The sequence below is a fragment of the Molothrus aeneus genome, chromosome 24 (assembly GCF_037042795.1).
Source record: "Molothrus aeneus isolate 106 chromosome 24, BPBGC_Maene_1.0, whole genome shotgun sequence".
NCBI lineage: Eukaryota > Metazoa > Chordata > Aves > Passeriformes > Icteridae > Molothrus > Molothrus aeneus.
The window spans coordinates 5968342-5984751 of NC_089669.1; the positions used below are offsets into that span (position 1 = coordinate 5968342).

At 48.1% G+C, this 16410-nt stretch overlaps 1 protein-coding gene across 2 annotated transcripts in view; it reads left to right on the forward strand.

Moving 5' to 3' along the window:
- Window positions 1-1338: 1338 nt before the first annotated feature.
- Window positions 1339-16410, forward strand: part of KDM5B (lysine demethylase 5B) — a 59204-nt gene continuing 44132 nt past the window's right edge. Inside the window, exons 1-3 of one of the 2 annotated variants that reach the window (XM_066565208.1) lie at window positions 1339-1595; window positions 14064-14141; window positions 15413-15535. In XM_066565208.1, the coding sequence (XP_066421305.1) occupies window positions 1458-1595; window positions 14064-14141; window positions 15413-15535 (339 nt within the window). In that variant the 5' untranslated portion in view covers window positions 1339-1457. The remainder of the gene's footprint in view (window positions 1596-14063; window positions 14142-15412; window positions 15536-16410) is intronic. The other variant, XM_066565207.1, reaches the window with a different exon arrangement.

Sequence of the window (16410 nt, forward strand, 5' to 3'; positions counted from 1 at the left end):
CAGGTGTTCCCGTGCGGTGGGAGCACTGTGTGACACGGAGCTGATTCCATGAGCATCCATCCCTGCTGTGGCAGCGTGCAGGGGGTGAACTCAGGGCCTTGCTGCCCGATCCCCTGCTCTGCAACTCGGTGCTACTTCTCCAGCCACGGCAGTTAACAGGGGACGCTTTTCTGAGTTTTAGTGAAATTTGAAGCCGGTAAGTGAAGTTTTATAAGAAATGACACCCTGAGCATTGTGTGCACGTCTCAAAAGTTGCAATTGTTTGTTTCATTGTCGGATGTGACAGCACAGCGTTGGCTCCTCTCTGGACCGGTGACTTGAAGTACCGAGGGTGACTTTGTGTCTTCAGGGGCCGCGGAAGCCCCGGCTTCCGTGCGGGGGGCGCTACCGGGGGTCCCTCGGGCCCGGGGGCGGTGCCGGGCCGGGGGTCCCTGGGGCGGGGCTGAGCCGGGGGGGCCGGGCCGGGGGCGGGGCCGCCCCCCCCGCGCACGTGCGCTACGTGCGGCGCCTGCTGCGGCGGAGCCGCCCCTCCCCCGCCCGGCACCGCCCCCCAGCCCCGTTGCTGGGGCCGGGACCGCCCAGTGTGGGACCCCCAGCGGGGGGAGCCCCGGTAACCGCCGGGGCGCGGGGGAGGCACCTCGCGGAGCTCCCTCGGGAACGGGAGCGCCCCTTACCCCGCGCTGCCCGGGGCCGGCGGGCAGGACAATGGCCCGGCTCCCCCCGAACAAAGGGGCCGGGCCGGGGCCGCGGGGGCTCCGCGGCCGGGGCAGACAATGCGGCCGCGCGGAGGCGGACGGCCCCGCCCCGCGCGTGACGCGACCCGTGCTCAGCCAATGGCGGCGCGCGGAGAGGCTCTTTAAAAAAAGAAGCACCGGCTGCGGTCCGCTGTCAGCTGTGCGGATCCCTCCGCGCATGTAAACACAGCGCCGGCGGCCCCGCGCGGGGGGGCGGGACGGACCAGCCGGGCCGCGGGGGGCACGGCGGGCGGGGAGCGCGGCCCGGGGGCCTCCCCGAACCAGCGGTGCTGGGGGGAGCGGCCGCAGCGCGCCCGGGGCGAGGGGCCGCGCACAAAGGCGGCGGGAGGGGGGGGCGCGAGGCTGCGGCCCGGCGGGGCGGGGGGCACCGGGAGGGACCCCCAGCGGCCGCGGTGAGCGGCGCTCTCTGGGCCTCGCTCTCCGCCGGGGCCCGGTAGCGAACGAGGGATCGGCGCGCGCGGGCCAGGTCGCGCTCTAGAGGAGCCGCCGCTGCCTGCTCCCCCCGCCCCCAACGGGCCTTCCCCGGTCCGGCCCCGGGCCCCCGCACAAAGGCGCGGGCGGGGCGGGGCAGCCGCGCCCCCTCCCCTGCCCGGGCCGGGCGGACTCTTTTCCCAGCCCCGGCCCCCCCGCGGACGCGCACGGAGCGCGGCGGCTCCGGAGATTGTTCGGAGCGCGGAGCGGAGCGGCCGCCCCGGCCGGGCCATGGCCGAGTTCCTGCCCCCGCCTGAGTGCCCCGTCTTCGAGCCCAGCTGGGAGGAGTTCGCCGACCCCTTCGCCTTCATCCACAAGATCCGGCCCATCGCCGAGCAGACCGGCATCTGCAAGGTGCGGCCGCCGCCGGTGAGTGCCCGCATGGCGCCGCCGGGAGCGGCCTTTGTGTGGGGCCCGGCCCGGCTCCCCCCGGCCCGCGGCCGCGCAGGTGACCCCGGGCAGGCGGGGCCGCCCCTCAGAAGTTTCACTGGGCTGGGGCTGAGGGGACCGAAGGACGCGGCCGCTTCCCCCGCGAAGTGGCTCCTAAGTGTCGGAGCTCCCGGTGGGGGAGTCGCCAGAGCGGCCGTGAAGGGAGCGGGGGGGCAGCTGCCCCGGCCGGGCCCGGCCTCTCCCCGGCTTTCGGGGTTGGCCGGGGCCTCGCGCCCGAAGCGGCCCCGCCGAACCCCGGAGGAGGTCCCGGGGTGCTGCCCTCCATGTTGGCATTGTGGCCGTGTGGGGCCGGGGCGACCCGCTCCCCGCAGCCCCCGGCCCCGCCGCGGCCTCCCCGGCCTCGGCGCACTTTTAGCGCAGGGAACTGTTCCTCAAGTTGGACAACACCAAACTCCGCAGCCGTGAGTTTGGCTGGTGGCTGTGCGAGCTGAAGCCTAGACAGACATGGCCACCATTTTAGAATGCAATCCACAGTGGGAAGAAGTAGTAAGCCTTCATCTTCATCATCATCATCTCAACCGATGGTGTAGTAAGCTCAAAATTAGGGTATGAATTCTGATTTCCTCTTGTTCGTCGACTCAATTTACTAAGAAATGCTGTGTCGATCTTAGAACCACAGTTTTGTGGAGTCAGAATTGTTAGTTTGTTTAAAGGTATGAACACCCGCACTGGTGAGGAGAGGGGCTTCTGGAAGTAAAAAAATCTAATTAAACAATGTGTGAACCATCTTTATTTTGAGTGAATTGCTCTTCCCCTAAGTGGAGCGTGGTGTGAGTCTTGGGGTGGTGCAGCCAGGTGAGGCAGTTAACATGACGGCAACAACTAGAATGTTAAACAGGCACTGAGCTTACATCTCCTCCAGCGAGGGGAGAAGCTGACTGAACAGTTTGTAGGCTGAAGTTTTGCGAGTGAGACTTTGGCTTCAAAGAAATAATGTTCAGAAACACACACTCCTCACTTTTGTGTTTTGGTTGTTGCTGCGACTCCTCTTGTGTCCATTCTTTTCCTTCTGAATTAAAATAGTAGTAGTAACTTGCTGAGTTAGTGTCAGAGGTGGCAGAAATGTTTGTGGCAGAGTGAATAATGTGAATCCTGCTGGAGAGGAAGGAAGGTGTTCCAGCTCTCTGGAGGAATAATCCCCGATTGCTGTGTGAAGATCGCTCTTGAATTTGTGTCCTGGTAGAATGTGCCAGGGCTTCTTTTCATGCAGGGCAGCCAGATGCTCAGAGTTAAGGGGGCAAGATGGTTTTTGTTACAGAGTCACCACTGAAGTTCTGTAGTACTTTTTAGTAGATGTTTTGGGGTTTTAAGTTGCCAACAATGTTTCAGCAACTGCGACCAGAACTGCTTTTTTTGTTTGGTTGGGTTTCTTGAGGGGGTTATTTTTTCGTTTGTTTGGATGTTTTTGAGGGGGAGTGTCTCTTTGTTTTAGAAGCATCTCATCTAAAAAATCCCATGTTTCTTGGCTGCCTGTGTAAAAAGCCAAAACCTTATCAGAAAGCTGCTTGTAGGAGGTTATCTGTTGGAGATCATAAATCAACAGCCCTCCAAAGGACTGAATTACTCACTGCAACTGCGTTTTCAGCCGCTCTCCTCTTCCCGAAGGGGCAGGTATTGCAGCAGATATTACACCAGGTGTTGTGCCTGCCTGGCGTGTGATCAGCTCTTTGGGCGCATTTAGAAGCAGGATGGAAATAGTTGGAGCTGCTGAGGGCTGAGCACGGGTGGTTCTGTGGAGCCTGGCTTTGGGAGAGCTGAGCTCCCATGGCTTTATCTTCCCTGGATAATGCCTGGGATGACTTGTGAAGTGCGTGGTTGGTTCAGCGGCCTGGAGCATAGAGGGAGCTCTTCCAAAGAGACCAGAAAACCCTTTAAGTTGACGTAGTTCCTGGCCTTCCCCCTGCGATCAGGAGCCGCAGTGAATATTCAGTTATTGTTCTTTTTGGTGTAATCGAGGGGTCTGTAATACCAAGAGCTGGAGACTGCACTGCCCTCTGCACAGCAGTGTGTGTGCTCCAGCTGGATGCCTTGTTTGGTGATGGCTGGGCTTTGGAATCCTCCTGCATCCCAGGGAATCTCTTGCCGGCGTGCGCAGTCTGGTTACGTGCCGGGAAGCAGGTAGGCAGCACCATGAACTGTCAGGATCTGTGCCGAGAGAGGAATTGAAAATTTGATCTTGGGCTGGCATTATTTTAGCTTAAACTCTGCTGTATAGTTATCAGCAGATGAATTTGTGTTTCTGTATATGAGTAGCAGTGTGGAGTAATGTTGTGTGAGGCTGGTGGTGCCCAGCTGTAGCTTCCCCACTTATTTATGAACAAGTCCTTGCTCCAGAGCTGGCTTGGATGCTCCAGCACCTGAGCATGCACAGGAGAGCTGCCTGGGCTTTGAAGGACCAGCAGCAGGGCTTTCTCTGGTCCCTTTCTGCTGGCATTAGCTGAGAACCAGGTGGGCCCAGAGAAAACCGCAACTGCAGTGGCTTCTTGTAGCAGCTTTGGAGGACAGTGACTTGTTTAGTGAGGAGATATCGAGGTAGCTGATGTGCAGAAGACATTTGGGTGGAAGACAGAGGATTCTGGGGGATCACTGCATGTTCACAAGATGAAAGAACATCCAGGAATATAACAAGGGGTGCAATTTCTGCATGGCAGTTTCCAGTTGAGTGCTCAAAAGGAGTTTTCCTCCCCTTCATTCCAGTTCAGTTTGTTCCAGCCATCACCAGTGACTGAGTTTTGCTCTCATTTGGGGGTTCTAAGATGCTGCAGTGGAGGGTGCAGCAACAACCAGCTCACTGGCACTGCTCTCTGTGGCTTTTTGTCAGCAGTGTGGGGTATGAGTAGGGAGTCCCATTGGCAGCAGAGTGCTTGGATGAGGGTTGTTCCTGGTAGTCCGTGAGCTGTATAAAGTAGAGATTTAAATTTGAGTCTGTTGCGGATCTGCGGGGGAAGGGGCAGCTGGATGCAGGAAAGTGGGTGGGGTACAACTTGCTTGCAGTCCATCATGTGCCATTTTGTAGTTGGAATTTCCTTCTATGAACCAAAAACATCTTTCATTAGCATTTCTTCATTTAAACAGTATCTGATAGTTTGGAATAAACTAAGTTTACTCCAAAACTTGGCGTGTCAAGTGATGGACTTATATTCTAGAAGCTTGTGATAGCTCTGCAAATCAGTGAGGGCATATAGGGGGCAAATGAAGAATTGCTTGAGAATGGAGTTGTTCTTCAAGGTCAGTAGTTAATAGCAATTAATGGAAGCAAACAGTCTCATAAATGTGAAGCTTAGCTTCAAGAGTTAATGGTAACGTGTGGAGCAGGAGTGGTATCAAATGCTCCAAGCCTTTCTTGAAGATGGACTCTTCCTTCACTTCATTGCATCGTTGCTTTGCTGCTGTGAAGAAATAATAAATAATGATTGCTTAGGCCTTACTTAACATATGAATGCTTTTCAAAATACAGAGTATTGTACAATGTACTAGAAACATCATCACTTTCCCAAGGCCAAGCATGAAAATTGACAACATCCAGGCTAAATTTTATTGCTTTAAATAATGTGAATATGGAGAAGTACTGTTAAGGCTTCCAAGTAACTTAAACCAAGCACTAAAGATTAGAAAGTCTGTATTAGCAGAGCTGGAAATTTGAAGGAGTTATCAAAATTATTGACTGTCAGTTTTCAGTAAATCCTGGAATACTGGTGAACTTGAGAATGGGGAAAATTAATTTCCTTAAGTTCTTTGTTGGGTGCAAGAGTTGACCCCCTCTAGCTCCAGAATGGAAGAATGTCTGGAATAGTCCTGGATAGGAACTTGGAAGGTGATAGTGTGGAATACGTTTGTATGGACACTGATGTGGTCAAATTAGTTTTATTTTTTTCCATGATTCCATGTATTTGTGTGTTATTGTTGTCTGAGATCTAGAAATTGTGATCAGTATTCTAATTACAGAAATGACTGTTGTGCAAAATTAATACACCAAATCACAAATTGTTTCAACTACTAATGATTGTTTGTAATGAAGGATCCCTTTCTAATGGTGTCTCATAACCTCAAGCCAAAGGTAATTTTCTTTACAAGTCTAGACGAGCAAAAACTGTGATTCTGAATGGAGTTATGGTGGTGGCTCGTTGCTCTGGAGGGATCCCAGTTGCCCAATAAACAGTGGATGTTATGAAACAGTAATCACTTAAGTAGGACTCAATGAGAAGGTTTACCTTTGGAACAAAGGAGCATAGAGCATCTTAGAGGAGGAAAGAGTAAATAGAAAAATAACTGTGGATCCCTGTGGAGAGCAGTGTAATGGTGGAATGGGAGCTCTGGATGAGGCAGTGCATGCAGCTCTGGAGTTTCTCAGTGAGAAATGGGGGGATTTTACCTCTGTGGCAGCACGAGAGTAGAAAATTCTGCATTCAGGATCTCGCACTCGTTGGAGGATTTAAAAAAAAATTGACAACTGGAGAGGACACAGAGAAGCATCAGAAAAGTTCAGCACGTGAAATAATGAATTTTGAAATATTCAACCTTAGCAGAGCCTGAGTGGTGAAACCTAAAGGCTCAGGGCTTGGGAGAAATGGACCTCCTCCTCCTCCTGGGACATGTTTTGAGGAGCAACATTGATTTAAATGTTGTTTAGACCTCTTAAGGTCTGTTTAGGCTTCTCATTCAGCTGGTTGCTTGATTTATTTACATTTTTATGGAGAAAAAGAAAACACAAAACAAAAAACCGGTTCAGTTTTGGAGCAGCTTGACTGAGGGTTCTGGCAATCTAGTCCTGGAGCCGTAAAACAAACCACCATTAAAACAGGAATTAATGCAGAGAATTGTGATACTTTGTCTGAAGCAGGAAGTTGATGGTGATGATCCTTCAGATTTGATAATACACAGAGGCTCAGTCAGTTGATTTTCTCAAAAAGAAAACACAGAGGTAACTCAATTACAACACCTAAGTGAGCTCAGTGGGAGAAACCAGAGGTGCTGCCACGTCTGTCAGTCCTGGCAAGCCAAGCCCAAACCCCTGGTCCTGCCTAACAGGGGCCAGGCTCAGGTGAGTCAGGAAACGGGGCATTTCTGACTGAGAGAGGATCAGCTGGAAGGGGAAAGTGGAGGGTAGAAAGTGGTAGATCTGCTGCTTTTGGGGTCAAGAATGAATGAGGTTTTGGGAGGGGAAGAGATATTTGAGTGCTGAGGTTCCTGTTCCCCTGCTGTCAATTCATGTGAAGAAAAATAGATCTGCTGCCCAAGGTCGTTAGGAAATGTTGGCTTTAAATGAGGAACTTGTCATATTCATCACAGGGGTTGTATTGTGGAATCAGGTAAATTCAGAGTAGGTTATTTACTGATCTCTAATTAGCAAGAAAATATGCAAAAGAATAATTCTTTTTAGTTTATTATTTATTTTACTAATGGCAGTGGCCATGCACAGGGCTGCTGTGGTCACCATGAGTGGTTTCTGCTCTTCAGAAACACTGAAACATTGGGGGAGGCTTAAAAAACCATTGAGAGTTTCCTTGCCTCAGTTTCTTTCAGTGAGGGATTTTCAAGATACATTCTTCAGCTCATTGAAAATTTAAGATGAAACAATTTAGTCTAGAGCTTTCCATATGGGGCAAGAATAACATAAACAAAAAATTACAGAAATTCTATCTAACTTAAGATAGCTCATAGCTCAAAATGGAGTTTAAAACTAAACATGGCTCCCTTGCCCAGCAACGAAACAAAAGCTGCCAGTGGATGGAAGCAAACCAGGATGTGCTTTAGGATGTGCTTCCTCTCAATCCCAGATGATTGGGTTGTGTCTGAGATGTGCTGGGGGAGAATGCTGTGTCCATGTCCAGAGACCAGGCTGAGCGTTTTTAGAAGCCAAGAAGAACTTGTGGGATCTTCCAGCCTGCTGCCCTTAGGAGTGCCTGAGTGAAATGTCTTCCTGGAGCAGGTGCTTTACCTGGATGGTGAATCTGAGCAGCTGGAAAGGGAGGATGTTGTGGAGAGCCAGGGCAGTGGATGGTGGGAGCTGCAGGGAATCCCTGGACAGCTGGGGCTCTGCAGCTGCTCATGGCTGAGGGTGGTGGAGTTGTCCATAGCTGCTCTGGGTGGCTGTGAAATTCAGGTCTTTTCCTAGTCTGAGTTGCACTGGGAGTGAACTCGAGGTTTGAAAGCTGCCAGTTCAGGCTCTGAAGAGGGTTTGGACTCATTGCAAGGGCTGTGATGGGACAGCCCAAGGAACAGAGTGCACTGTCCCTGCCAGTCACACACTCTGGGAATGTACTGGGGATCAGAGCAAAGTGTGTCCATGTGAGGGGAGGTGGCAGCAGCTCTTGGGGTCTGGTGCCCTCACACAGCCACAGCTGGGTCTGGCCCCAGCCTGATGGATGCTCTGTTTCAGGGTCTTGGTCAGTGCTCTGCAGTGAATCAGGGGTCTGGGATTTGCTGATCCCAACACCCCGTCCATCCCCAGCTGTACCTGCAGTTCTGCTGGTACACTGGTGCTGTATCTGTCCCTTGCATGCAGGTGCCTCCATGGAGAGGAGCCTGGCATCTCCTGTGCATGAGCCTGCCTGCCTGTTCTGTAGAGGGGTTCAAACCCTGTGTGTATTTTCTGTCCCCTCTGCCTTTGGGTCCCAAGGAGCAGCCTGCCCTGGTGCTTGAGAATCATCTCCAGCTTACCTGAGCCTTTATTTCTCTCCAGCTGTGGAGCTACCACAGAAACACTGGGATCTAGAGACGTGATTCCCACTGTACACTCATTTTCATTAGCTGTGGTTCTCAGATGGGAAGGATCTGTGGTCGAGCCTGTTCTCCCTTGCTAGTCTGCAATACATAGCAGAGCCCAATTTTGTCTCAAATAAGAAATACCCTACCAGGCTCCTTTTTGGAGAGTTCTGCACTTGAGGTGGGTTAGTGCACCCAGGGTCCCTTACTGGCAAGGAGGAATTCAGGGGGTTTGATGAGAAAATCGGCACCATTTAAAATGACCAAGGAAGGACTGTTCATCACAAACTGGGTTAGCTGATGATTGGAGTTTCCAACTGATGTCAGCCTTTAACAGGGTCACAGAGGGATTAGTTCCCGTTAGACAGGAGCTTTGTGGCTGACCCACTGCCGGGTGATAATGGGTTTGTGTGGATTCTGCCATCTGAGCTCCAAGTGTGTTTTTAATGTAGGCATAAAACCAGGAGGCTGAAAGGGACCTCCTGAGTCACCGAGTGTGCTCCTTTCCTCTCAGAGGCAGCAATCATGGAACACCTTTGCCAAGGCAAGATCATAGATGTGGGAACAAAGAATGTAGGTCAGGCTCACAGGGTGGGCATCCCAGGAAGGGGGGAATTGCTGCAGTTTACTGAATGAATGTGTTTCTCTGGCAAGAATTGCTAAGATACTCCTTTGGATCTTACTATGAGCTGCTGTCTAGCAAAATAATGAAAGAGCTGTCTTTTTTTTTTTGTGTCTGACATGGGAGAGACTGCAAGTAAAATGCTACTTGCAGTTTTCAAAAGATGTTGAAAAAATATAAGAGACTTCAGAAAAAAAGCCAAAGGAAAAAAACCCTTTTATTTGCAGGACTGGAAAGCTGGTTCTGTAAAGAGAAGGAAAAAGGTATTTGTTTATTGAAAAATGTCTTGAAACATTTCTTCTGGGAAGGATTCAGGAATAGCTGCTTTGGCAGCCAGCAGACGAGGGATTTGGTTATAAAGGACATGAGGATAAGGGAAGAAGAAAAGCTGAAGCCAACCAACTTGTAGAACGGCTTAGCAGGGAGGTTGGTAATTTCTTGTTCACTTGAATTCATAGGGGTGGGGGTGGTTAAATTTTAATTAGTCAGTTTGGGTGAGGTGCAGGTTTGCCAGCTGAAATGCAGTGCTCTGAAGCCTGACATCCCTGGAACAGCTCATCTGGGAGCTGGAATATGGAAATCACAGAAATAATTCTGCTGACCATTTGTAGTTCACATTACTGCTTGAAATATTAATGTGATCCTTAGAGCGTGCCTTCTGCATGGCTGCATTTGTCCCTCAAGTTTATAGAAGAGTTTGGAATTTTGAAGTCAATCTCATTTTTGCCTGGATTTGATGACAGGTTTATAGGTTTATAACAATTGCAGGCAAAGGTGGGCACAGGATTTTGTTTGTCCCTTGTAGGCTTACAACAGTCAGGGATAGACAAGAGAACACAGTAGAGTAATTTCAAATGTAGAGTCCTGGTGGAGTAAGAACACCTGATTTTTTTTTTTTAGGAAATTGATATCTTCTTGCTCTCTGTATATACTTAATGCCCAGCATGGCTGTTGGAAGACACTTCAAACTGAACTTCTTACACTTTAAAAATTAATTTTTTCAAACAGGAAAATCCAAACCAGTTCCTTTGAGGAGCTGGATGGAGAGGGCAAGTCTTACTGATTGCCAGGCAGGAGCTTTAGGGAAGAGAGCCTGGAGAGCTGGGGGTGGGGGCTGGTCTCTTCCCCAGCAAAGCTGCTCGTGTGGCTCAGCAGCTTGGCAAGTGAATCCTGCACAATGAAGCTCCCTCTCGTGGTGCTGCTGCCTTTCCAAGTGCATAAAGGCATTTCTGTCTCACAGAAATGTCTTTTCATGGGCCTGCAAGCGAGCATCGCATTTGGCTTGGTAACTTGTGCTTCAAAATGTGCCCAAGATATTTGTTGAGTAAATAATACACTTATTAAAGAAGAGTTGAAAGCATCTTGTTTAGGACTTTGCCATACTGTGGAATAGAGAAAGATAAATATTAGCCTTATTTGTTATATCAACTTTGAGTAGTTTGGATGCCCCAAATTAAACTTGTTGTGACTTTAAATGACTCAGTGACAGTCAGGATGGACTGTCTGCTATACCTGCTGTCATTTCTCCAGATGGTGAATGGCTGTGGGTCTGCAGCAGTGTCATCTGACACAGTTTGTGTGCAGTGGGATGTGCTGTAGTGTGTTTGGAAGGCCAGGAGTGGTTTTATAATAATCTAATGTGATATATTATGTATGGTATTGTTTCTGTCAGCTCTACCTGCACCACTGCGGCCTCGCCTCCAGTCCTTGGTGTAGTTTTGAGCACCACAATATAAAAAAGACATGAAGCCACTGGAGAGCATCCTAAAGAAGGCCATGAGAATGGTGAAGCGTCTGGAGGGGAAGCCTCATGAGGGGCAGCTGAGGTCACTTGGTTTGTTCAGCCTAGAGGGGAGACCTCACTGGGGTCTTCAACATCCTCCTGAGGGGCTGCAGAGGGACAGGGACTGATCTCTTCTCTCTCATGACAAGTGACAGGACTGGCAGGAATGGCTGGAGCTGAGCTGGGAGATGTTTAGGTTGGATGTCAGGAAAAGGTTCTTCCCTCAGAGGGTGCTGTGGTGCTGAACAGGCTCCCCAGGAAATGGGCACAGCTCTGAGCCTGTCTGAGTCCAAGAAGTGTTTGGACAACGCTCCCAGGCACTGGGTGGGATTGTTGGGGTGTCTGTGCAGGATCAGGAATTGGATGTGATGATCCTGATGGACTTGGTGATCCCTTGCAACTCAACATATTCTATGGTACCTGCTTAAAAACCTCAGGAGTCAATCCTGTGTTGCCTCTCATTAACCCAATTTACCATCACCCAGCAGAAGCTCTTGCAATGACTTTCTCCTTGCTGAAAATTAAACACTTTTAAGGCTGTTAAATGTTTGATTCTGGCTGATGACCCCATCTGCCTGATAGGCTGAAAAGTCGCCTTCTGAAAATACTGTTGAATAAATGGAGTTCACAAAGCTTGTCTTTGAGAAACAGCTGATGTGCCATCAGGGTGTCTTGGTGTGTGCCTTGGTCATTCAGTCATTGGTAAACTTCAGAGCTGCAGGAGTAGGAAATGCCTCTTGTGGCAGCTTGTGTTGTCTGGAGTCATGTTACTCTTCCAACACAGTAGGTGACTGGTGCTTTGCCAGAGCCAGTGTCTTTGGCCAAACAGGAAAGACTGTCCCCAAACATGCATCAGTCAGTAATAAATAGACACGTGGAGATCATGGAGATAATCAGCTAATTCTGGAGCAGGATGTTTCGGGTGCCAAGCTGTGAACGAGGTGTTTCTGTAAGATCATGCACATAAACTTCCTCATTTGCTTCTGTAAGCAGAGGGGGCTCGCCTGCTCTGTGCTGTCTGACTTGGATTGGGTCTGTGTCTGCCCTAGGCGTCCTTGGAGCTGGATTTCTTTAGTCTGAGCAAGAGCCAGAGCCTGTAGGAGCAAGTAGATCCTGTTCCTCCTGTTGTGCCCAGTGGCATGCAGGCTTTCCTCTGGGCTCTGCCCAGAGCAGCAGCCTGTGCCAGCAGACACGTGGCCCAACCAGAAGTCTCCTGTGCTGTGCCCTCCCTTCCTTGGCTTCCCTGACGTGTTGCCAGCCCAGTAACTGCAGGTGGTGGCCTTGAAGTGCAGCCTAGACTGGTGACAGTTTCAGACGTGGTATCACTGCCCACATGAGCTGAATTTCTTGCCCCTGTTCACCTCATTCCTGGTTCTTGTCCCTTGCAGAGCCTTGTTAGAGGGTCTGGTTTGGGGTAATGCATAGTCCACCTGGGAACAGCCTTGACTTAGTGCTTAGCAAAGCCAGAGGCAGCACAGCCTAAGCTGGTTTGGCTTCATTGGTTGGTTTCATTTACTCTCAGCCTAAGCAAATCTCCCTACAGTTCTCCCCTGGGCAGTTTAATTCAGTCCCCAGTGTCTCAAGGGTCCTGTGTGTCATTGCCACTGTGTCCCCTCTTGGTCTTGGTGCCTGTCTCCTGTCTCCCTGTCTTTGGTACAGAGCAGACTCTGGAGTTGTGACTCATGATGTAACCAGTTGGTTCAGCTTGAGTGTCAGATTTGTCCTGTTGAAGTACAATACTTCAAATCCTGCCGGGTTGTTCCCAGTTGTACTTCTCATCTTACAGCTTGAGGGCTCGAAATGACTCATCAGACAACAGGATATTAGAGAAGAATGTCAGTTCTCTTCCTCAGCCTTGGTGGTTTCATTGCATTTGGTTTTCTGGCATAGAGAATAGGCAGTCAAAGAAGGGTTAGTGTTATCGAGTTTCTCAAGAACACATCTTTGGGCACCAGGCTGTCTTGTGGTTAAAAGCAGGAAAATAATCGAGAAATCTGTCCCACTGGTCAAGGATTGAGTATTCTCTGGGTAACTTCTCTTCCTGACCCCCTACCATTGTCTAATTTCCAATTCAAATGTTAATTCCAATTGGAGTTGTCAAGTTGTGATGTGCTGCAAGTGCCTTGCAGGATCAGAAAACTTCTACTACTGATTTTAAGGTCTGGATTAATCAATGCAAGTTTGGTAAAATGTATGGATTGGTGGCTCTCTTTGCTCTTCAGCTTCTCCACACTCTTGGTGAATCTTGCTTCTTGTTTGTTTGTAAGATAATTGCTTTGGAAATCATGGATGATTGGTTTTAACTCCAATTTTCATGTTGTCTGTGAATCTAAAATAAAAAATACTGTGTTTATGATGCTGGTCTTACTTCAGTTGCCTCAGTCACCCAATGCTGAAGAAAGGTTTTTGTTTTCCTGAAGCAAAGCTTTGTCTTACTCCATTGTCAGTAGCTCATTTGTGCATTATCTTCATTCTGTAATTAGTGATAATAAGATAAAATAATATGTAATAAATTCCTGTCAAGTTTAAATCAAATCTAATTTAGTTTTGTGAAGTTGTGTATTAGCAAACCAAGAGTGTGCAGTAGTTGTCAGAGATCTAAAAGATAAAACAGCTTTATAGTTGTGTTTATAAATAACACTTCAGTTGCAGGTACTTTATCATAGTAATAATAATATTTTTTTTAATTGGTCATATTCCAGCTCTTCCTGAATGTTTGCAGCCAAAGAAATTGTTAAGCATTGGCACAGGTTGCCCAGAGCAGTGGTGGAGTCACCATCCCTGGAAGTGTTGGAAAGATTTCTGGATGTGGCACTTGGGGACATGGGTTAGTGGTGATCGTGGTGGTGGTGCTGGGTTCAAAGCTGGACCCAATGATCATAAAGGGCTTTTCCAGCCTTAATGATACCATGGCTCTGTGGAGGCTTACAGTGCAGGACAGGTTTCAATTCCGAAATGTAACTGATTTTGTGGTTCCATTATCTGCTTTTGAGGCACAGTGGAGTGTTCTAAGGGGTGGGCAATGACACTCACTCCAGGTATCTCACCATTGCTGCTGACTTGTTCCTGCTGAGGGGGTTTGGGTGTCAGCACAGCCCTGGCTCCCTGATGGGTCGGGCTGGGACTGCTGAGCCCCCTCTGCACCAAGTTCTGGTGGGGCTGAGGAGGCTCTGGAGGCCACGGGGGCATCTTCATGCCTTGGGCTCCCCTGGCTTTGACTGTCACAGGAACTCCTTTCCTTTTCCTGCTCTTTTGATGGAACCCTTCTGTTTTCCAGGACTGGCAGCCTCCATTCGCGTGCGATGTGGACAAGCTTCACTTCACACCAAGGATCCAGAGGCTCAATGAACTGGAGGTAAACTGGAAAGCTGAGCAGTACTTCTGCTCCCAAATGTGTCTGTGTGTTTTTGGGAGGTGATGTTTGCCAGAGTTGGCCATGAGCTGACAGCACTTTGGACCAAAACCAGCAATTTTTAATTAGCACGGAAATTCATCTGTTTGAGAACCTGGTTAGAAACATTCCAGGCATAAAAGTAATGTTAATGCTCATTAAAGGAACATAATTTAGGCCTTTTCCACACAGGTGGTGCTTCAAAGTAGTTAAACTGTCCAGGACTATAGATCTGTGTCTGTATTTTGTACTCATACAGCATCTTTCAAAAGGAAAAGAGATGAAACACTTGGAGTGCTTTAAAAATAGCCAGCCTTTTGGAAGAAACAATTGCAAAATCTGGATTCAGTTTGTGGAAATTTGCTGTTCACAAGCACTTTCATTCACTGCTTCAGTGAATTGACACTAAAGGGGAGTGTGAGGGATCCTGGTTGGCTCAGTGCTGGTACCATTTGGGATGATGGTGACTCTATGCCTGATTATTCTCCTGATTCTTGGTTTTTAAAGCCCTGACGTGGTCGTGTGAAGTGCTGGGGAAGGGCTCAGCTGCTGGCTTGGAATGCTAAGGGGGTGATTTGTGTGACCACAAGCTGTTCAGAACTCCCTGGAGTTTGCAGACAAGCTAATCTGTACAGATGTGGCCAGTTTTTACCTTAAGATTAGAAAATGTGCTGAAAAAAAAAGTCAAAATTTAAGTTACTGTTCTTACATAGCAGCAGTGCAGTGATCTAACTGTGGTAACTGCTGTGCAGCCAGCCAGACTTTCCCTGCCCTGACCCATTTGTATCCTTGAAAGTGAAACAAAAGCAGTTGTGAGAAAGGATAACAGAAAAAAATTCAAAAATTAAAAAAAAAAGGATTTATTTTTTTGTTATTGCAAATAAACCAAATAGTAATAAATGATTGCAATGATTAATGTAGTAAATGCAATAAATCCTGACTCTGCAGCTGGTTTAGGGAGGTTTTAGCAGTAATCACTGTTTGGCTGTTCTCCCAAAGTACTTTTCTCAATGCAGTAAAAGGTAACACAGAGTGACTCAAGGAAAGGTACAAATACCATCAATGATATCTACATGGAATTTATTTTTCTTCAAATGATGAGAGGGAAAAATGGAAAATGACTCTTGCAGAGGGCAAAGCTGGGCAAGCAGCTCCAGCTGCAGTGCTGTAAACCTTATACAAAACCTACATCTGCTTTTAGCATGCAGTTCACTTGTTTGGTTGGTTGGTTTCAGGCTCAAACTCGTGTAAAGCTGAATTTTCTGGACCAGATTGCAAAGTTTTGGGAGCTTCAAGGATGCACACTGAAAATTCCACATGTGGAGAGGAAGATCTTGGATTTATTTCAGCTTAACAGAGTAAGACCATTATGAAAAACTATCCTGAAGAGCTACTGTGTTATCTCAGTTCCTGGGGTGGTATCACAGTGGGTCAGGGGAGGTTTTGGGGTATATCTAAGCTGGAAAAAGTATTCCTTTGTTTAAGCTAACATAGCTAATGGGACAGTAAGAGTAAGAATACATTATCAGAGAAAGACTGTAAGTAATACATTCTCATAGAAGTTTTCCTGTGGGCTAGGAGATCACCTTAAATGTACAGCTCTTCTTTAAAACTGAGCTTGGGTATACTGGTTAAGAATAAACTTAGGCTTAATTGGAGAAAGTTCCTGAACAATGACAAAAGTGAGAGAAAAAAAATTTCCATTAGAAATATGGAAGAAAAAAATCAAATTACTTTTAGGATGAAACTTGTTAAACTTGTGGAGAAGTTCATGTATACTGATAGCAAGAGATGGGATTCTCCAATAGGATACATTCTTTCTCTTTTTTTATGTTTAGGGCAGTTTTTATTGGGAGTTTTAAAGCTTATTTTATAGCACTTGTTCCAGTGCAAAGGACTGTGTGTCCTGTGCTAGAAAGTTGTGTTGGGATACAAAGTGACAAATTGCAGCCAAATAATTTCTCAGAGTAGGCTGAGTGCGCATGGAACACAGGTGCTGACTTCTTTGTAAATTCAACAAGTTTGTAATTCCTGAATTACAGGAATATATTACAGGAATTACAGGCTATATGTTACATATTCCAGTTATTGCCTTAAAACAACTTCGATGTCGAGTGTGGATTTTAAATCTATATTTTTGTTGTTTAAAATGTCAGTTGGAATGCTGTCCTCTTGCCTTTATCCTTGAACACTGGTAGTTTTACCATTAAATATGTGACTATTTTATTTTCAC